Raw genomic sequence first — 22,810 nt, 5'->3', positions numbered from 1 at the left:
GACTAACAGCAGCTGGATTATTCTCTGAATGAAACAGGATTAGAGGAGATTACACGTGTATCTATGTGTTTATGTTTTATCAGCGCTCTGCAGAGATTAGCAGCCGTATCTCTGAGGAGCTTAATGCAAAGCTTTTTATAGTCTGCCGAGCTCTGCTCATTAACGCAGAGACATGTTTTCATCAGAGCGGCGAGTTTATTTTAAAAAACGTCTCTTTACAGACCAGGAACTCACTGATCTCTGAGGAGAGACAGACTGTCTGAACCCTGCTTCCCTTTAAACATTTACCTGGTTTAAAGCTTCACCTGTTCCCCATCCTTACCTGGATAATGATTATTTAAACTCAGATTCTTCATGTCCAAGGGTCACCTACAAAAAGACTAATCTGGAAGAAAACAGATTTTAATTCTATGTGGATGGATTCATTTAACTCACAACATGCTGGCGTAATATACATGCTTAAAATGTGTCAAGACATTAGCAAACGACAAGAAAATAATGGGTTGGTCAACATTATCAATTTATGTTAAATTCAAGTTTTATTTGTGAAATTTTTTAAATATCAAAATTGTTTGATATATTTGCACATTTTCTTTAATTATTTAATTTCATTTTTTAAATTTATTTTTTGCTAGCTAATTAAATCTCTTTTTGTATTTTAAGATTTTTTTTTTTTTTTTAAATTTATTAAATGTCAATTTTTTTTGCAAAGTTTTGATTTTTTTTTATTATTTGCAAATTTATCTGACTGTGATCATTTCATTAAAATTTCAAAACAATTGGACTACACATGTAAGACATTGTATCAGGCATTTCCAGAGGGTGGCGCTATTGCAGTAGCAGAGATTTGAGGTTATAGAAGTGTTTTGAGATGGACCTTAATGGTGTGTGCGAAATTTGAAGGGGACTGGGCTTTAAATGACGGCGTTACTATGACTTCCTGGTTAATGGCCAGATTTCAGAGTTTGAGGTGGTGGCATGGACACACCCTTTAACTACAGGACACGACGTGATCAGTGATGCTTTATGACGGCCTGAAAGACATTTCTGAGCAGGATTCAAAAGAAAATGATTAAAAAAGGAAGTTTTTTAATAAAAGAGAAAAAGATACCTCTTCCTGGTCACAGTAGGGGGCACTGTAGGCTGTAGCACAGAACACGTGTGCACATTTTGGTGCTGATCCAACATTGTACATAAGAGCTACTTAGGTTTTCATTTAGGTGAAAAAATGTCGAACTTTGGCAGGCAGTTTTGGCCACACCCATTAAGTTATACAACAACCTTAAATATGTTTTCATTGTTAATGTGTCTAGTATAAACAGACCAAGTTTGGAGTTGATCTGATGAAAAACCTAGAAGTAGTTTGTTGACAAACGTCCCCAAAAATCGTCAAAATCTGGCCTTCAAGTTCAATTACTGATCTTCCTGTTCAGAATAGAGTATGGTCATAAGAGATTTTTTTGTAGATCTAGGCATGATGGGTATATACGAAAAATTTCAGCGCTGTTATTCAAAGCAGGTAGCGTGGCTGATTTTTCAGTGGCTAGGGGGTGCTGTGGAGCAGGTATCGGGACGAAATCTATGCAGGCAGAAAATTACACACAGGGCTGAATTTTGTGGCTAAGTGTGTAGACGTATAAGTCAAGTTGAAGGAACACAAATTGGGGTTTTGCGTAGATGAATAATAATAATAATCACAAAGGTTTTCATGCGTGGCCCCTGAGTAAAGCAAATTGCCAAAATTTAAATACATTTTTGCATTATCAAATGTCTTTAAATTTTTGCCATTTTTGAAACCCAACAAATTTTTTTGAAGTTTCTGCAAATTTTGCTAAATTTCAAAAAATATTTAAATATTTACAATTTTTTATTTCAAATCTAAAAATTTTTTTTACATTTTTTTGAGAGGTCAATTATTCTTTGAAATGTTTGGAAATTTATGAATTAAAAAAAATAACACACAGGGCAGAATTTTGTGGATTGGAGTGTAGACGTATAAGTCAAGTTAAAGGAACGCAATTTGGGGTTTTGCGCGGAAAAATAATAATAATAATCACAAAGATTTTCATGGGTGGCCCCTAATAATGAGTGAAGCAAATTGCCAAAATTTAAAGAAATCTTGCATTGTCAAATGTCTTTAAATTTTGCTGTTTTTTTTAAACCCAACACATTTTTGAAATTTTTGCAAATTTTTGAAATTTCAAAAAATATTCAAGTACTTGCATTTTTTTATTTCAAATTTTACTTTTTTTCACTTTTTTTAAAAGTCAATTATTATTATTTTTTTTAAATTTTTTTAGTTTAAAAAAACTAATTCATCACATGTACCATTCCATAATTTTTAAAATTTTACTTTTAGAAGACTATTCACTATATTTTGACTTAGTTTGGAATTTCATTCTCTTTATATAGTCTTCATTGTGAAGTAAAAAAAAAAGTAAAGATATAATCTGTAATTTAATGATAACCGTGATCTCCTCTATCTCTCGGATCAGGTACGTCACCTCTCTGGAGACTGGCAGTCAGCCAATCACAGACATCTTTCACTTTGTTGTCTACGACGGAGACAACAATCGCCTTGACAACCAGATGTGCACCATCACCATCACATCATCACCCCGACAACCACCTGAGGTCATCGTCCGCAGCGGCATCAAGGTACAGACACCTGCTGAGACAGCTGCGTCTCTGAAATGAGCTCACCTGGTGCAGGAGGAGGGGGAGGGGAGCTGTCAGGTGTGATGAAGGTGAAACTATGAGGAAGAAGAGTGTGTCCAGACAGAGAGAAAAAGAGACAAAGATTAGGAGGAGGAGGAGGCAGAGGAAGGAGAAAACCTTGTTCTTTAGAGTCAGAGTCAGACCCCGATCTCCTGTGGTTGGGTCTGTTCAGCGTCTGATTGGATTTTTCTGGAAGCTAAAAGAACATTTAAAGGTGAAACCCTCTCAAAACATCGTCTGGTTTCAGATCGAGTTTAAATTCATGAGCTCAGTGATCTCTCCGAGAGGCAAAGATCAGAAAAAGAATTTTAAAGTTTCTCCGAAATTCATTCAGCCTCAGCCCGATCCTCCTCTGACAGTTTTATTAAAGTCCTCAGTCAGATGCAGCCTCACAGGACTCAGCTTCATGTTTCAAACATGAACCCATGTTTACTGAGAGCTGGCGCATTGATGCTGTTTCTGCTCGTGTGCAGGTTTTTGGTTTATCATCACAGAGAACAGACGTGTTTGAAAGTCACAAACAAAAAATCTCAACCTTATTATCTTCATAAAAAATTGGTTTTTTGAATGGATGTGTGTGTGTTTCCTGCTGTTTCTGCACACAGCCTCTAGTGGACACTCCAGGAACTGCAGTTTATAACACTTAATCAGAGGCTTCACATGTTCGGAGGTTGTGTCTAAAATCTCAGTCTATCATTTGAACATGATTATCTGTCTCTGTTCAGGTGCAGGAGGGAGGCCGAGTCCTGCTCTCCACCAATCACATCGCTGTTTCGGACCAGGACACGCCCAGGAAGGACCTGTTGGTGTGGCTGGTCAGTCCTCCGAAGTATGGCTTCATCGAGAACACCAGAAGAAGAGGTACGGGCAGAGGAGTGTGTGTGGAGCAGTGGGTTAAATAGACTGTTTGATCTAATGTGGGTATATCCTCCCGCCCAGCAGGGGGCTCTGTGGGCGGAGCACGAGTTGTCACCCCTGACGTCCCGTTTTCCCTGGAGGACCTGACCTCTGACTTCATCTTCTACGTCCAAGACGGGAAAGCTCGGGTCAAACAGGACGTCTTCAGCTTCTACGTCAGTGACGGACACAGCCAGACCGAGGCCTTCAACGTGGAGGTGGACATCCAGGTAATGATTCACACAGGTGATGATGTCACACAGGTGATGTTCTTAGAGTAACACCTGTTCCTCCTCTTCCTCAGCAGAGCGAGGAGGAGCGCGAGCCGGTGGTGTCAGTCAGCAGCCTCCACGTGGAGGAAAACTCCGGAGTCGTCATCACAAACTCGTCTCTGAGCGTCCAGGACAGAGACACACCTGAGAACGAGATCGTCTTCACCATCATCAGGAAGCCGTCGTACGGTGAGCGCTCTGAGAAAACGGCAACGTCAGGAGGTCGACCTCCGTCAGCTCAGTCCGACATGAAACAACCACAGTCTGTGTATTAGCAGATATACACACTATGATAAACAACACACACAACATAAAATATTACTCCCCTCACACACACACACACACACACACACACACACACACACACACACACACACACACACCTATAAACACATTACTCTCACTTTAGACAGTGAAGCAGTTTTAAACAAGACAAACACACCGAGCATCCTCTGCAGCAGCACTGACTGCAGACATCCCTCACACACACCAACAAACTATTACAACCACACGCACACACTCACATACACACACTCACACATAAACAGAGACACACACACACTCTAATGTGTCTGTCTCTTCTGGCTGAAAGAAAAACTTTAAATTACATTTTTTTTTTAACTTTAGTTTCGTTTCTGTTTGAACTTGTGAGTTTGAGGACCTGAGGCTAAAAAAGCTAGCATGTTAGCTGTTGGCATGTTAGCATGATGCTAAAAAGGCTGATTTACCAAGGGCTGTTTATGAGGAGAATCTCTGTTATCTGTAGTTTTAATCTCAGTCTCTGTGTCACTTTTTTACAAAAGGGGATTAGGGCCACTGAAAAAAATTACATCCAATTTTTTTAAATAACTTTTTTTTCTAAGAAAAATGTCAGAATTTTTTAAATTCTGAGAGAAAAAGTCACAATTCTGACTTAAATCTAATAATTCTGACTTTTTTCTCAGAATTCAGAATTCTCTGAAAAAAATCGGAATTCTGGGATTAACGACTTTGATCTGAGAAATCTGTGGGAAAATTTCAGAATTCACATATTAAAAACTTCATCCGAGTAAAAAAGTCAGAATTCAAGGAATAAAAACTTTTATCTGAGAAATCTGAGACAACAAGTCATAATTCTCAGATTAAAGACTTTAATCTAAGAAATGGAGAAAAAAGTCAAATTCACAGGATTAAAGACCTTAATCTGAGATATCTGGAAAACAAGTCAGAATTCTGTGATTTAAGACTTTAATCTGAGAAATCTGAGAAAAATGTCAGCAATCTCAAATTCAAGATCTTAATCTGAGAAAATTGAGAGAAAAAAGTCAGAATTCAGAGATTTAATACTGCAATCTTAGATATCTGAGAAAAAAGTCAGAATTCTGTAATTTAAGACCTTAACCTGAGAAATATGAAAAAATTAGTTTAAATTCTGACATTAAATAATTTAATCTGAGAAAATTGTGAAAAAGTCATAATTCAGAGATAAGAGACTCTAACCTGAGAAATCTGAGTGAAAAAAAAGTCAGAATCATGTGATCAAAGACTTCAATCTGATAAATCTGAGAAAACCAGTTAGAATTCCAGGTTTAAAGATTTTAATCTGAGAAATCCAAGAAAAGAGTGGGAATTCCAAGATTTCAGACTTTAATCTAAAAAAAATCTGAGTAAACAGGGTGGAAATTGGTATTTAACACCATTATCTGACAAATCTGAGAAAACAAGTCAGAATTCTGACCTTATATTAATTTGAAAAAAATATGAATGTTTTTTTCAGTGGCCCTAATCTGCTTCCATTTTTTCCCTCTCTGCTCTCATTTACCATCAGTTCACAGTGTGGTATTGTGCTGCGTTCAAAAGCACTCTGATGTTTTAAAACCTCATTTAGTCTCATCAGCAGGTTTTAATTCTCTGGTTGTGATGAGGAGGAAAACCTCTTAATGACATTAATCCACCTGACAGGGACGCCATCAAAGAGTTGTTTTAACTTCAGAGCTCTTAATCTGGATTATTCAGATTATCACAACAAAAACATGTGTTACACCTGCTGGGGGAAAGTTTAGACTTTTTTTTTTTAATCTGTAAAACAGACACACACACACACACACACAAACAGTAACAGCCTAATAAAACAGCCAGTGAAAGCGAATGTACAGAGGCTATAAAACCAGCAGAGTGTGAGGCTGATGGGACAGAAAGCAGGAGTGATTTCACACACACACACACACACACACACACACACACACACTCACACACACAGATATATCAGACGGTGAAGTAGAGTGTGTCTCTAACACAGACGTCAGGATGCTGCCGCGCTCTCGCAGACCTGAGCTGAACTCTAAAGGTAAAACTTTTTTGGAGTACGGAGCCAAACAGATAAATCAGAGCTGGAGGATTAAGATCCTGAGTCCAGAGTCTTGTGACAGGGTCACCGTGATGGAAAAAAAAAATGAGTGGAAATGATAGAAAAATAAATGAACTGAGTAAAGGAAAAAAAAGGTAGGCTTAGTTCATTGTAGGAGGCCTGATGTAAGTCCCTGTACAAATAGTAGTTGAGGAGGGCAATAAAAATAATGTTAGAAGCCAAGTTGATAAAAGGGAGGATGTGGCGTGGGGGAAGAGGTGTGTGTGGAGGACCGGGAGGTGTCGAGAGAAACAGGGGCCGGAGGAACGCGCAGAGAAACCGTGGACTAACGGGGGTTAAAGAAAAGAAAAGGAAAAAAAAACAGGAAATGATCAATACCAGAAAACTGGTGATTACAGTCAACGGACGTTGAGCTGCGGTGCCGGCTGTGGGGCTGTTTCCTCGGGTTGCGGACGTCCCCGCCGGGAAAGGACAAAGGAGCGCGTGGCCGTGGAATATCCCTCCCGGACCTGGGTGAGGTCGCTGCTGTGGTTTCTTTTTCAAATTTTTTCCTGGTATACCAGAGTTTTAATTTTGATCGATCTTTTTTTTTTTCCTTTTTGCTGGACTATTTTTCCTTTTTGCGGTGACGTTGTGTTTCAAGAGCCCAAACCTTCGGGGCAGGAGGCGAAGGAGGATCTTTTTTTTTTGTTAAGAACAAGAAAAAAAACTATTGTACATTGGACTTATGGTGGTGAACGTTTGTTTTTCGTTAGAGGGTTCTTGGGGGATATTTTCTGTTTCTTGAAGTCTTGGTTTTGAGGGTTATTTTGTGCTTCTTTTTAGTTTTTTTTTATGACGGAGACGCACGCTGACGCGTGAAGGGTTTTTGTAATTTTTTTTTTGGTTTATACTGATTTGGGGGGCGTGTTATTTAGTTGTAAAAAAAAAAACGGGAGGGGTTGTAAAATTATTTTTTGAGATTGTGTAAATTAAAGAAAAAAAGAGAGTTATTATACTATTTGCGCCCACGGAGTCCCCTTTTTTTTCCCCGATGTAAGGCGAGGTTTGGGCTGAGCGTTACATATGGTGGCCCGTACGGGGAAAGGGGAAATTGTTTGATAGGTAAGTGGGATCTCTCTTAAAAGGAAAAGAGTGTTAGACTGAACTTTAAACAACAGGGTTTGTTTGTTTTTGATGATTTATTTGTTAGGCAAAGGTAAAAGATTTACAATTACACACAGTTAAAAAAAAAAAAAAAAAAAAAAAAAAAAAAAAAAAAACATGGCTGATGGAAATCTGGAGCCACGGGGGGGAATATTGGATAGCAATGGGGCAAATGATAATACTGAGGCAGAAACCAGGATGTCTTCTCCTACTGTAGGGTTTGAGGATAATGAGAATCCTACTGACAGGATAAGGGATGAATGGGTTACGAGAAGAGATCCGGTAGGAGAGGTGACTTCACTTATCAGTTCACTTTATTTGTCTGAATCTGAAGAGCTCGATGACAGGGATGAAGAGGGAGAAGTATCTTCTTATCTCCCACTTCCAGCCCTAGCCTCTATTAGCTCAGAGTTAGGGTCAGTCATAGAGAAGGTTACATCCTTGGAGACTGATTTTAGAGATTCTGTAGGGAGCGCCATCAACCGTGAGGCAAGTCTCCGAGAATATGTGGACAAAAGCCTGGAAGTGCTGGAACATCGCATGGTGACAACACTGAGAGATTTTGAGGTTCAACTGGTGGAGTGTTTACAGCGACGTGATGAGAAGTGGAAAGCAGAGCTTGAACGGCTGAAGCGCGCCAGCCTCCCTGCTTTACAAAAGACTCTCTTCCCGACTGGATCTGATTTTCAACCAGGCCATGGCCGATCTGCACGGGGTCAAGCTGCTCCTGATCCGACGGACCAACACCTTTTCACCCCGAATAGTAACACGAACACCTCAGGTGTGTCCAAGGTTGCTGTCTCCCATCTGCCCTCACCATGCATGCAGGGTGCCATTCCTCCACAGGGTTGTCCTGGAACTGCCCAGACCACTTCTTACTCCGCAGTCACGTCAACTCCAGCCTCCTTTAGCAGTCACCCTCAAGCTCTGATCTCACCTCCAGCTACCAGTTTGAGCCAAGGAAACACCTCAGGCAGCCAGTCTGCCAGAGCCCCAGTGATTTATTCTAAACCAGCAGTTCACATGGAGTTTCCCTCTTTCAGCGGGTCTAGAGAGGTAGCTGATGTCCTTAATTTTGTTGATCAGTGTGAAACATTTCTGGCGGTACGCCCCTTGAGTGAAGCAGAGCTGGTAGGAGCCCTGTCCAGTGTCCTTAAAGGGCCAGCTCATAGCTGGTGGAGTGTAGCAAAGTCAAAAGTTCACAACTGGCTAGAGTTTAGGGAGGCTTTTCAGTCTGCTTTTCTGCCCCCTGATTACCTTGCAGAGGTAGAGGAAAAACTCAGAGACATGGTACAGTTGCCTGACCAGTGTTTGAGAGATTTTGCCTATGACTATCGTGCTCTTTGTTTGAGATGGAAACCGGAAATCACAGAGGCAGAATTAGTCAGGAAAATTCTCAATAACTGTAATCCAAGAATAGCTGGGTGTCTTAGAGGCACAGTGACCACAGTGGAGCATCTGGTGTCCATTGGTAGTCTGGTAGAGAAAGACTGCACTGCAGCAAAAGAATATTGGGGAAAAGTAGACCAGCAGAAGGCAAAAGGGAAAATGTTAAAGAAACCTCAAGAAAAATGGTCCTCCAAGAAACCGGCTGATGTAGTCACTATAGTGCAGCAAGGAAAGAAAGCTGTCCCTTCTCTCTTACACGTCCCGATAGGAGTCAGAGGTGTCCAGTGCAGTGCTGTTTTTGACACAGCATGCACCTACTCACTTATGAGACACAGTCAGTGGGTGAAGATAGCTCAGGAAGGTGAGATGTTAAAGCCCAGTGACAACCAGAGCTTTGCCCTGGCTGATGGCAAAACATGTCATGGAGCATTAGGCAAAATACAACTTCTGTATAACTGGCATGATATGATGTGGTCACTGGAGACGTACATCATTGCAGATGCCAACCTAGCGTTCCCCCTTATTCTAGGTCTAGACTTTCTCACCAAGACCTCGACCATCATTAATCTAGGGGACAGGGTTTATGGAGTCAAGGGTCCCAGAGGGTACACATTCTATCCTTTCATGCATCAGCCCTCCGACAATATTAGGTCCACTGTCAGTCTTATTATGGCCCTTCCATTACCAGAAGCAGATCCCGCTCAAGGCAACCCCCTTTCTGATCTTGCAGAGCTTTCTCCTGAAGTAAGAGAACTGTTTACAGCTTGGCCCCAGGTTTGTTCAGGCAAGCTAGGGAAAACTTCTGTAGAAGAGCATACAATCTACACCACAGATGAAAGGCCCGTCCGGTGCAAAGCATACAGAGTGTCACCCTACAAACGGCAGATCATTGTAGAGCAGGTGGAGCAAATGCTTAAGGATGGCATAATCGAGCCTTCACAGTCATCCTGGGCATCACCAGTGGTCCTTGTGCCCAAACCTGACAAGTCACCAAGGTTTTGTGTTGATTTCCGGCCTCTAAATGCCAAGACACAACAAGATGCTTATCCCATGCCCCTGATTCATGACCTGCTGGAGTCACTACATGGAGCTACGGTCTTCAGTACCTTGGACCTCAAGTCTGGGTACTGGCAAGTCGCCATGTCTGAAGAAAGCAAAGCAAAGACAGCCGTGATCACCCCTGTGGGTTTGTACCAGTTCCGGTGCATGCCTTTTGGGCTGAAGAATGCAGGTGCAACCTTCCAGCGCCTGATGGAGAAGGTACTGGGAGACCTCAGGGGGAAAATCTGCTTCGTGTATATTGATGATGTAATCATCTTCTCCCCTACACGAGAACAGCACCTGAAAGACCTGCATGCAGTGATGAAGAAACTCCATCAGGCGAACCTTACCCTCAACATCAAGAAATGTCACTTCTTTTGCCAGGAGTTAAAGTTCCTTGGTCATTTGGTTTCGGGTAAGGGTGTCCAGGTGGACCCTGAAAAAACACAAGCTGTGTCATCCTATCCCACACCAACCAATGTGAAATCTCTGCAGCGGTTCCTGGGGCTTGTAGGGTGGTATCACAAATTCATTGCTCACTTTGCAGACCTTGCGGCCCCTTTGCATCGACTGACCAGGAAGGACGTGGCATGGGTTTGGACAGAACAGTGCCAGCAAAGTTTTGATCGGCTGAAACAAGCTCTGGTCATGGCTCCCGTCCTAGTACAGCCTGATCACTCACTCCCATTTGAGGTACACACCGATGCCAGTGATGTAGGCCTGGGAGCAGTGCTGGTGCAACAGACTAGTGAAGGAGAAAAGGCGGTAGCCTATGCGTCCAGGGGGCTGAGAGGAGCGGAGTGCAATTACTCCACATCAGAAAAGGAATGTCTGGCTGTCGTGTGGGCAGTAGAAAAGTGGAGACATTACCTGGAGGGGAAGGAGTTCACTGTGTATACAGACCATTCTGCTCTTACTTGGGCCTTTAACTGTCCGAAAACCTCCTCCCGCCTAACACGGTGGACCCTACGTCTACAGCAGTTTCACTTTAGGGTCTGCTATAGGAAGGGGTTGCAAAATGTTGTGCCTGACGCCTTGTCCAGAGGAGTAGGAATTCAAAACCCAGCTTTGGTTGCTGTGAATTACTCCAGGTGGACCTCTGACCTCCCAACAACTTTGGCTGAGATTCGGGGAGCACAGGAAAAAGACTCTGAAGTGAGGGACATGGAGAAAAGCGCTGCAACCCCTGGTAGGCCCGGCAGAGTAAGCTTCTCAATGGTACAGGGACTGCTCTATAGAAAGTCACCAGTCAAGGATGATGGCGAAAAGTTCCAACTAGTAGTTCCCAAGAGCTTGGTACCGGCCTTCCTTGAGTACTTTCACAATCATCCACTAAGTGGTCACCTTGGCAGGCTAAAGACCCTCCTGCGGATCCTGGAGGTGGCCTGGTGGCCAACAGTCCGGAAGGACGTGTGGAACCATGTGCGGTGTTGTCATACTTGCCAGTCATACAAGCCTGAAAACCAAAAACCAGCCGGGTTTTTGCAGTCAACCACAGTTGAGAGTGCTTGGGAGAAACTCGGAATAGATCTCATGGGACCTTTTCCCCGCAGTAAGACAGGGAACCGATTTCTGTTGGTCATTGTTGACTACTTCACCAAGTGGGTTGAAGTATTTCCCCTGAAGGACAGCAAGGCACAGCGAGTCATAACCATCCTAAAAGATGAGATTTTCACCCGCTTTGGTGTTCCCCGGGAGGTGGTCTCTGATCGTGGTCCACAGTTTAAGAGCCACGAGATGGCGAGTCTCTGTAAAGCCTGGGGCGTGACGCAGAAGTTTACAACGAGCTATCATCCCCAGGCTAATCTATCAGAACGATCCAACCGCACAATTAAGACCATGATTGCCTCTTATGTGGGAAACCAACACAGCACTTGGGACCAGTGGATCAGAGAGTTCCGCTTTGCCATCAATGCGGCACGACATGAAACTACAGGTAGAACTCCTGCAGAGCTCGCCCTGGGTAGAACTCTCAAAGGTCCATTAGAGAGGTTGGTCAGTCCACCGCCTTCACCCCAGCAGGCGCCTTATCAGCTCCTTGAAAGACAACAAAAAATGTCAGAAGAAGTCAGAAAGAAAGTGGGAATGAGTCAGGCTAGACAAGCCAGGTATTATAATACCCGCAGGAGAGGTGCACAGCTCCTGCCGGGAGACCAGGTCTGGGTTCGCTCTCACCCACTTTCAAAAGCTGTTGATCAGTTCTCATCAAAGCTTGCGCCCAAGTGGTCAGGTCCAGCCACAGTGATGAGAAAGTTAGGCCCCATAAACTACATAGTACAGTGGAATGACCAAAGTAAAAGGGTGGATACTGTCAACATAGTGAACCTAAAGCCATATTTTGGGGTTCAGCCTCCATTACCTTCGGCTGGGGGGGGGGGAACTGTGACAGGGTCACCGTGATGGAAAAAAAAAATGAGTGGAAATGATAGAAAAATAAATGAACTGAGTAAAGGAAAAAAAAGGTAGGCTTAGTTCATTGTAGGAGGCCTGATGTAAGTCCCTGTACAAATAGTAGTTGAGGAGGGCAATAAAAATAATGTTAGAAGCCAAGTTGATAAAAGGGAGGATGTGGCGTGGGGGAAGAGGTGTGTGTGGAGGACCGGGAGGTGTCGAGAGAAACAGGGGCCGGAGGAACGCGCAGAGAAACCGTGGACTAACGGGGGTTAAAGAAAAGAAAAGGAAAAAAAAACAGGAAATGATCAATACCAGAAAACTGGTGATTACAGTCAACGGACGTTGAGCTGCGGTGCCGGCTGTGGGGCTGTTTCCTCGGGTTGCGGACGTCCCCGCCGGGAAAGGACAAAGGAGCGCGTGGCCGTGGAATATCCCTCCCGGACCTGGGTGAGGTCGCTGCTGTGGTTTCTTTTTCAAATTTTTTCCTGGTATACCAGAGTTTTAATTTTGATCGATCTTTTTTTTTTTCCTTTTTGCTGGACTATTTTTCCTTTTTGCGGTGACGTTGTGTTTCAAGAGCCCAAACCTTCGGGGCAGGAGGCGAAGGAGGATCTTTTTTTTTTGTTAAGAACAAGAAAAAAAACTATTGTACATTGGACTTATGGTGGTGAACGTTTGTTTTTCGTTAGAGGGTTCTTGGGGGATATTTTCTGTTTCTTGAAGTCTTGGTTTTGAGGGTTATTTTGTGCTTCTTTTTAGTTTTTTTTTATGACGGAGACGCACGCTGACGCGTGAAGGGTTTTTGTAATTTTTTTTTTGGTTTATACTGATTTGGGGGGCGTGTTATTTAGTTGTAAAAAAAAAACGGGAGGGGTTGTAAAATTATTTTTTGAGATTGTGTAAATTAAAGAAAAAAAGAGAGTTATTATACTATTTGCGCCCACGGAGTCCCCTTTTTTTTCCCCGATGTAAGGCGAGGTTTGGGCTGAGCGTTACAGTCTGATCCATTATTTATGAAGAGTTACAGACACACACTGCTGCTCAGCCCACAGTAAATAACACACACTCATCTACATCCAATACGAGACTCAAGTCACCAACGTCAGCACTTTCTCACACACACAGAAGACGTTAACTGCAGTTCCCAGAGTGTCCACTAGAGGTTTATCCTCACGCCCCTCCTGTCTCTTCTTCCAGGTAAACTGCGACGTCGTCAGTTTTACTCGGAGCCTCTGGAGAATGGGCGCGTCCTGTCTCAGGGATCCACCTTCACCTATCAGGACGTCCTGGATCACCTGCTGGTCTACACACCTGAGACGGTGAGCGGGGGCGCCGATGAGATGGGGTTCACGATGACCGACGGGATCTACACACACACGGGCCGGCTGGAGTTCACCATGGATGTGAGGAAGAGCGAGGGCCCGAGGATGACGGTGAACAGAGGCCTGCAGCTGCCCGCAGGTGAGGGGCGGAGCCAGAGCAGCACTGTGGTAAACGAGGGGGCGGGGTTAAGACCATCCTAGTTTACATAATCCTGATTAATGATTACAGCTGAGGCATCAATAACATAATCCGGATTAACTTCATGCTGAAGGGTTTTCAAGAGTTGAAAGGTCAGAGGTCGTGTCCCTGAATGGATGTAAACATACTGTCCTCTGGTTTCAGGCTCGTCCTCTAAGATCAGCGAGCAGAACCTGAAAGGGACTGACGTGGACTCAGACAGTCTGAAGCTCAGGTACGTCCTCACCAAAGACCTGCAGGCGGGTAAACTCCAGCTGAGCCGCGGCGGACGACTGGACAAGATCTCCATGAAAGGACCGATTCAGAGCTTCACGCAGGACGACGTCAACAAAGGTTCACACTCACCTTTCCTGTCACCTGAGCGCTGAATTATACAGCAGGTTTCCCTCCACAGGTGAGTCAGACTTTACAGGTAACTCTGTGTGTGTGTGTGTGTGTGTGTAGGTCTGCTACAGTTCAGCCATGAGAAAGGGGAGAGGGGAGGCAGCCTGTCCTTCAAATTCAACCTCCTGGACCCTGAAGGCAACAAGCTGATCGACCAGGCCTTCTTCATCAGCGTGCTCGGTACGACGACCCCTCCTCCTCTTCCTGCTCCTCCTCGCCCTCCTCCATGTTTCCTAACATGTCTCCTTGTCTCCTCAGAGGACCGTCTTCCCCCCTCGGTGGAGGTGAACAAAGGTCTGGTCCTGGATGAGAACTCGATGAAGAAGCTGACCACGCTGCAGCTGTCAGCGAGCGATCAGGACAGCGAGCCCGGCGAGCTCATCTACAAGATCACCAAACAGACCAGCCTGGGTCACCTGGAGCACGCCGCCAACCCAGGTACGCCACGCCTCACCAGCAGTACGTAATGTTTCTGACCCACTGAGACAGAGTCATGGGATGAAAGAGGTCACATCACGCTGTGACCTCTTTCCTCGTTTCTAACCGTCTGTTTGTCAGAGCAATGAGGAGCAGATTTATTAAAGTTTAAGGTAAACACTCTCATAACTCGCTGAATTAGCTCCAAACAGTCTGACTCATCATGTTTCTGAACATATGGAAGGATCCAGTACACACACACACACATTCACACAGGGGTGTGTTTCCATGTCACTGAACATTCCTCCTCAGCTGAATGGACTCTTCACATCACTGAGCGTGCTTCCTGCATGCTAATTAGCTGCAGGCTAACACCCTGAGTTCATCTCAGAGTCATTACAGCTCATGCTAACAGGCTAAGCTAACTGAGTCCTAACTATGAGGAGACAAGTGTCTTCTCTTCATCTGTCTGAAGAGCTCAGGTGTGACCTGCAGGTGGGAGCAGGGATTACTGAGGACCCCTGCAGGAGACCAGCTGTTACTGCAGCTGCTCAGATGATTAGAAACTAAACTCACAGTGATATTAATCCAGCTTCAGGAGGAAAAACAATCTCTTTTTATTATCAAACGCTGAGATTCTGTCTGGTTACTTATTTCTTTCCATCTTAAAAACAACAGTAGTCATTCAAAACATCAGACAGCTGCTCCTATTTAAGAAAATAAATAAATGAATAAATGAAATAAGAATAAATTAAGTTTAATTTAATTTAATAAAATTTGATAAATTAAAAGATAACATAAAAGTATATAAATTAAATTGTATTGATAAATAAAAATAAATAAATAAATTTATTAATCAAAAAATAAAATTAAAAATATATTATCTAAATTAGATTAATAAATACAAAATGATAAAAAAAACAAAAGAATTAAAAAAAATAAAAAAATAAATCAATTCAATAACATAAATAAATTGAATTAAATTGAATCAAAAAAATAAATGAAAAATATATTATTTAAATTAGATTAATACATACAAAATAATAATTAAAAAAATAAAATACATAAAAAAGAAAAAATAAATAAATTCAATAAAATAAAATAAAATTAATAAATTAATAAATAAATACAATTTTCATTTATGATGTTATATGTCTGAATTTAGACAATTTTGACTGTGAGAGGAAGTAACTCCTCAACCAGGAACCTTCTGCCTAGAGAGGGACACATTGAAACGCTGCGCCATCATAACAATCTTATCCCACCCTCTGTATTTTAACCCACATCCATAATGCGACTTGTGTCAGTGAAACAGACTGTGAGAGAACTCAGGTGTACAGATAGGGCCATAAACAGAGCTGAGTCTGGGTTCTGGTCCTCCTCATGTTCTGATCTCTCCGTTTGGATCCAGCTCAGCCCCTAAAAGTATTTTCTATCTGGACTTTTCCTGGTTGAAGTAAAGTCTGTCTGTTACGCTCTCTGTGAGGCTGAGGAGGATCCACGTGAGACCTGAGCTCTTCCTCCCCAGGCTGTAGGTCAGGATGGGATCTCTAGTTAAAAACTGTCCCCCTCTCTCAGGAGGATCCGATCCCTGCAGCTGGTTAAAAATGGACCAGGGTGTGAATGTCAGCGACCACAGATATTTTCAACTGGATTATAAATACCTTTAACCTCTGTGAAGCTCAGAGTTTCCTCTCATCCTGCGATCAGCAGCTGTTTATCCTTCATCAAACTCAAAACTTTTCTTTTGTCTGATTTGTTTCTTTGATTCTGATCTGTTTGTTTAATCTGACATGTTTCTTTTAGCCCAGTCTGTTTCCTTTAGTTTGACCTGTTTCCTTCATCAGATCTGTTTCTCAGTTTCCTGCAGAGGTACATTCAGCACATACAGTCAGACTGATAATGTTTCACTCTAAGTTTTACAGTGAGCGTAAAGAGGAGCTGTGGCCTCATTAAACAGCTTTAACTGTTTATCTGCTCATTAAAAAGATCCAAACAGGAGCAGAGTGAGCTCTGAGACCGAAACAGACTCAGGCATATTAAAAAACTCCTGTGTGACACAGAGACTAAGACAAGAGTCTTCAACCTGCAGCTCTTTGACTCCTTTTCAGTGGCTCCTTGTAGCTTTAAAAAATATTATTGAAATAAAGAATAGTTATTTTTCTTCCAGAGGGTATTGATGATTAAAGACACTGACACTAAATAAAATCCTGTGTTAACATTTAGTTGAACTAAATCTTCATCCCATCTGTCAATAAAGCCTGCCACCGCTCTACTTCACCTCCTACAACATCAACAGCCCACCAACTTTCCATGCACCTGTGGCTAACCTCAAGTTTGCAAATACTTGAAATTTCATTTTTTTTAAACATTTTTGCACATTTTTTAAATTTTTTTTTTTTTTCAATTTTGGAAATCTCAATTTTTGGACACTTTTGCATAATTGTAAAAATTTCAGAATTTGTGCAAAATTTTGGGAAATTATTACAAAGTTTTTCAATTAAATTTTTTCATCATTTTTTAAAAATATTTGGAATTTCAGTTTTCTGACATTTTTGCAAATTCTTTACATTCAGAAGTTTTTGAAATTGTTGCAAGTTTTTAAAATCTCAAAATTTTTTGATACTTTTGCATTTTGTAGACATTTCAGAATTTGTGCAATTTTTGAAGACTTTATTTTTTTCCCTTTTTTTTGCGTATTCTTGAAATTTAATTTTTGCTTCTTTCTTACATTTCTTTTGTTTTTAAATTTTTTTTGCAAATATATACAATCTTAAAATTTTGTGACACTTTTACATAATCATTGAATTTTCAGGATTTATGAAAAAAATGTAAGTTTTTAAGTTTTTAATGTTTTTTGAAATTTTTGCAAACTTTTTAACTTCAATTATTTGGAATTTTTTGAAAACTTTTGGAATTTTTATTTTCTGACATTTTTTGCAAATTCTATACATTCAGAAGTTTTTGAAATTTTTGCAAGTCTTGGAAATCTCAATTTTTTGACACTTTTGAAAGTGAATGATTTTAAAACTTTTTTGATAGTTTTGCAAATTTTTCAAAGTCGGCAATTTTTTAAAATTTATTTATTTATTCATTTAATTTAATTTTTCACAAATGTTTTGAAAAAAACTGAGGCATAGTTTCATTAATCAAAAAAACAACTTGTTTTGACTTCACTAGATATTAAGTATGAATAGAGTTTTATATACTTTATAGTCTATATAGTAGATAAAGTACATTTTGTGGCTCCTGACTGACTAAATCCACTGACTAAATGAAAGCAAAATGGCTCCTAAGAAACTAAAGGTTACAGACCCCTGGACTAGAAGAAACACCTGGAGAAGCTCTAACAACACACAGACAGGAAGCTAATAAAACACATAAACTAATTAGACACCCAATCTTCTTCTTCTCCTCCTCCTGAAGGCACCAGGATCAGCTCCTTCACTCAGGCTGACCTGGCGGCTCGCAGCGTCCAGTACGTCCACACCAGTGAAGAAGAGAAGCACGCCGACCAGTTCTCCTTCATCGTGTCAGACGGGACAAACGAGGTGAGAAAGGAACACCAAAAGAAGAAAAAAGCAGACAAGGAAAAACAAACTTTCCTAAAAAAAAGAAAAACTCAGGGAGAGTTTCTGACCCTGAGAGCAGTCATTAACTTTAATAAACAGCTCGTAAAGTTTATAATGAATCAAACCTGATGAACTTGAAGCCCTCAGAGCGTAGATAAGGAGGCCCTCAGACCCCCATAGACCCGTTCATGCATACACAGGCTCTTTAATCCGGTCTAATGAGGACTGAGAGGACTAAAGTAAACATGTGGAGGAGCAGGTTTGGCCTTCACGGCCGGCTGGCCGCTCTGTGTGCTCACACTGAGCTGCTTTGTGTTGGTGAAGAGGTCTGAGGCTTTTATTTTGGTAACCTTCTCTTCTCTGCCGCTCTGCCTGCATGCTGATTATCCTGTGACTTCAGTCTGATTCAAGCTCCTCCAAGGACAGATTGGCTCAAACTCTGTTCATCTGCAGGTTTGTGTTTGACAGAAGTGACAGAATAAAGTGTGACAGGAAGCTGCAGGCCGTGTTTCTTTAAACTACGGGAAATAAAAAGTGTTTACACGCAGCTCAGGAGGCTGAACACTGACCTGAAGACACTACAACACAACATGTAGGCCCTGACGAACACACACTAACCCTATGAGTGTGTGTGTGTGCCTGTGTGTGTGCAGGTGGCTCAGACGTTCTACATCACCATCCGGCCCGTGGACGACTCGCTGCCGCTGCTGCAGGTTCCTGGGATGAGGGTCCAGGAGGGCGTGAGGAAAACCATCACGGAGTTTGAGCTGAAGGCGTCAGACGCTGACACAGAGGTGAGAAACATTTCACTTGTTAACTTTGTAAAAGAGCTGAAGCAGTTTTTATAGCTGTCTGTGCGTCAGTCTGCCCCCTGCTGGACACTGAAGGATAATGCGTGTCCATTGGCGTGCTCTGTAGAGACTCAGGGCTGAGATATGTTATCATGCTAAGAGTACATCAGACCAGTACGGAAAAAAAACAACTCAGGTTTTTCAGAGTAATTTATTCTTCGGTTTATTTTTTTGTGGTAATTAATTTTGTTTTTCTGATTAATATTTTTTATTGGTTTGTTTTTTGTTGTAATTATTTCTGTTTTTATGAGTAATTTTTTTGTGGTAATTTTATTTTTCTGATTAATTTTTTTTTTATCGGTTTGTTTTTTGTTGTAATTATTTCTGTTTTTATGAATAATTTTTCGTGGTAATTAATTTTATTTTTCTGATTAATATTTTTTTTATTGGTTTGTTTTTTGTTGTAATTATTTCTGTTTTTATGAGTATTTTTTTCTGTTTTCAGATTACTTTTTTCCTGTTTTTAGGAGTAATTTTTTTTCCTGAAGTATCGAGATACTTCTAAATCCTGTTAGAACCTTCAACCTGCAGACGGGTCCCGTGGATGTGTGGTGGCTCCTGTGTCCTGCACGGATCAGAGATTCTGTTCGGCTCATATTAGCCTTATCCTTAACTTTCTACCGGCTTTCCAGTGCAGAAGCAATGCATTTTTTAATGCCACATCTTCGTCTATTTCTTAAGAATTACATTGAACAATAGGCTTATATAAAATATAAGGATAAAGTCAAAAACATAACAAGGGTATCATACCCTGTGTGTGGCTAATACCTTACCTTTAGTGACCCGGTACGGACCGGTAGAAAACTAAGGATCTCTGATCCGTGCGGGACACAGGAGCCACCACACATCCACGGGAGTCGTCTGCAGATTGGAGGTTCTCACAGGATTTCTAAGCATCTTGATACTTCGGGAAAAAATTACTCCGAAAAACAGGAAAAAAGTAATCTGAAAACAGAAAAAAAAATACTCATAAAAACAGAAATAATTATAACAAAAACAAACCAATAAAAAATATTAATCAGAAAAACTAAAAAAATTGCCACAAAAAATTACTTATAAAAACAGAAATAATTATAACAAAAAACAAACCAATATAATAATTATAACAAAAACAAACCAATAAAAAAATATTATTTAGAAAAACCAAATTAATTACCACAAAAAAATTACTCATAAAAACAGAAAAAATTATAACAAAAACAAACTAATAAAAAAATATTTATCAGAAAAACTAAATTAATTACCTCAAAAAACAAACCGAAGAATAAATTACTCTGAAAAACACGAGTTGTTTTTTTTCTTTAAGTGAATGCAGTACGCTTCCGTAGACCAGTCTGTGATTCTGAAAAGATAAAATGAGGAAAATTCTCTTCAGAGCTTCAAACATCAGACTGACACCAATCCTCCTCTGTGAGCGTCATTTTTACATCCATCTGTCTCCAGGCCGAGTCCATCATCTTCACCGTGGTGCAGCCTCCTCGCCACGGCACCATTGAGCGGACCAGTAACGGTCAGCATTACCGTCAGACGAGCAGCTTCAGCATGGACGACGTTTACCAGAACAGGATCAGCTACAACCACGACGGCTCCAACTTTCTGAAAGACCGCTTCAGCTTCAGCGTGAGCGACGGGACCAACCTGCTGTTCATGGTGGAGGAGGGCGGCAAGGAGGTAACACGCCTGAGTCTGTCTGTGTCTGAGTGTGTGTGAAGGTGTGAAAGATAAAGTCATAGGAACAAAATGAAAAAGAGGGAAGACTCCAATTTTGTAATAAAGTCTTTATTTCTATGGCTAAAAAATGTTTTTCTTGATCTTCTCTCAGACACGCTGTTACCTCTCGCTAGGGTTATCACTGTTTATTAGCGGTAGACATGCACAGTTCGACTCTTTTTGATAGGGTTTTCCAGGGGGTTCTCCTTAATTATGATGTAATCTGCACCTGCGTCTTTTTCTCTGTGTAATTCGTTAACTGGACGATTATTTGCAGTTGTGCATGCGGCTAACGCTAACAGAAACTTTAGGACCAATGGTCCCGTTTGTTTAATGGCTGAACGTGCATACATACCCTGTTCTGGCTCTGCTTATCATGTCAGTTTGCTGCCGAAGTCAAACTAGATACCAACTGGTTTTGACACGGTTTGTTTTATTTTGAAAGCCAGCTCATGTTTTTAGGTAGTTTCTGATCACAACTTCCTGTCCCACTCGATTTCCCCAACGCTGAATTTATGTGTCACAGCTCGACAAACCACTCAGAACGGATCCAGTGTAAGTTGACACATTGACTTGAATGGAAACCTATCAGTTGGTCAGCGTGGCACACTGGAGAGGTATCTGGTGTATTTCAGCCGTAACATGGAGCTCTATGGAGACTGACTCACTACTGGAGACAGACTCTAGTGGACACTCAGGGAACTGCAGTTTACTTGAGCTCTTTGGGGACTGACTCATGAGTGGTTTATTCAGATTGCATTTTTATCAGGCCTAGAGGTTATCCAATGAACTATGTTCTTCTGTGTGTGTGTGTGTGTGTGTGAGAGGCAGCTTCTTGACGTTTTTATTACAGTTGATGTGTGAATTAGCCGAGATGGGCATGCATGGTTGCACCCAGTGTTTGAGAGTGTGTGTGTATGAGTGTGTGTGTGTGTGTGTGTGTGACCTTTTTATGATGGAGCAATGAATCAGCAGTTTGTGTGTGTTCTTGTTCTCCTATCCCTGTGAGGACCTGCGGACTGACAGCTTTTATAATTGAGGTCATTCTGTTGGAGTTTGGCTCGTTCTGAAGGACAGACGGCAGAGTTTAACATCCTGTTAGAGAGACGGTGATTGGACGGTGTCTGAAAAAGCTCCAGGTGACTGTAGGACGGAGTCTGTCCAGACTGAGGACAGACCAATCACAGATCTGTGTTAGTCTCTGAAGGCTCCAGTATCACACAGACTGGACCAGGGTCTGAGTGAAGGAGGAGCATTTTCATTTATAACGTTAGAGTGAAGACTCCCAGGGTGGGTTCAAGAGAATGAGAGTCCTAACAGGTGGGAAAATACACTACTTAGTGTGTTAGAGTGTGTGTGTGAGTGTGTGTGTGTGTGTGTGGACTAGACTGTGGGTTTATCTGTTGCTCTCAGCGTTCTCGAGTTCTCCTCCACCTGTCACTGCCGACAGCCCCTGTGATTAAACTGAGGACAACAGACAGGTGTTCACACACACACACACACACACACACACACACACACATCCTGAGGCTTGTGTGTATTATCTCTCCATCACTCAGACATATTTGCCTGAATGGTCACATGACCTGGAGAGTGTGTGTGTGTGCAGCAGCTCTCCTGACCTTTGTAAAGGTCTTCGACGAGGTCGTTTCTGAGTCCGTCAGGTTTGATCGGCGTCGTACAGGAAGCTGAGTACCAGCTGATCAGGTCAGCTGATCCTCCTGAGAGCAGGACTCTGAGTTTACAGGAACACATCGATAATCCAGACTCATTCTTCAAACTGGGATAGAATCTGAAAATCTCTAAACCATGCTCTCTGCTCCTCCAGCGTCTGACTTTAAACGAGTTTAAATCTCTTCATCTCAGATCGTCACAGCTGCTCCACAGAAGTTTCAGATCGACATCCTGCCAGTCGATGACGGGACGCCACGAATCGTCACCAACCTGGGCCTGCAGTGGCTGGAGTACATGGACAACAAGGTACACACAGGGACACACACACACACACACACACACAAACTTCAGTCTGTCTGCCTGTGTGTGGCTCAGCTGATCCCCCCTGCAGCTGTCAGGATGATGTGTTGCACACTCACACACACACACAAACACACACTGTCTGGTACCTCCCACGTTGTGCGTCTCGGTATGTGA

The 22,810-nt window shown here is 41.9% G+C and overlaps 1 protein-coding gene across 1 annotated transcript in view; it reads left to right on the top strand.

Annotated features, from left to right (window-relative positions):
• Positions 1-22,810, top strand: part of fras1 (Fraser extracellular matrix complex subunit 1) — a 113,639-nt gene that overhangs the window by 77,351 nt on the left and 13,478 nt on the right. Inside the window, exons 39-50 of the mRNA XM_074670703.1 lie at positions 2,496-2,658; positions 3,444-3,579; positions 3,661-3,845; positions 3,920-4,076; positions 13,402-13,665; positions 13,870-14,058; positions 14,170-14,289; positions 14,368-14,547; positions 17,953-18,077; positions 18,752-18,892; positions 20,393-20,620; positions 22,526-22,639. Of these exons, the coding sequence (XP_074526804.1) occupies positions 2,496-2,658; positions 3,444-3,579; positions 3,661-3,845; positions 3,920-4,076; positions 13,402-13,665; positions 13,870-14,058; positions 14,170-14,289; positions 14,368-14,547; positions 17,953-18,077; positions 18,752-18,892; positions 20,393-20,620; positions 22,526-22,639 (2,002 nt within the window). The remainder of the gene's footprint in view (positions 1-2,495; positions 2,659-3,443; positions 3,580-3,660; positions 3,846-3,919; positions 4,077-13,401; positions 13,666-13,869; positions 14,059-14,169; positions 14,290-14,367; positions 14,548-17,952; positions 18,078-18,751; positions 18,893-20,392; positions 20,621-22,525; positions 22,640-22,810) is intronic.

This window comes from Halichoeres trimaculatus, unplaced genomic scaffold (assembly GCF_033239565.1).
Source record: "Halichoeres trimaculatus isolate MK-OKI-2021-1 unplaced genomic scaffold, fHalTri1.1 fHalTri1_scaffold_5, whole genome shotgun sequence".
NCBI classification, from domain to species: Eukaryota; Metazoa; Chordata; class Actinopteri; order Labriformes; family Labridae; genus Halichoeres; species Halichoeres trimaculatus.
Note: the sequence above shows the minus strand (reverse complement) of the source record. Positions and strands in the feature narration are given on the sequence as shown.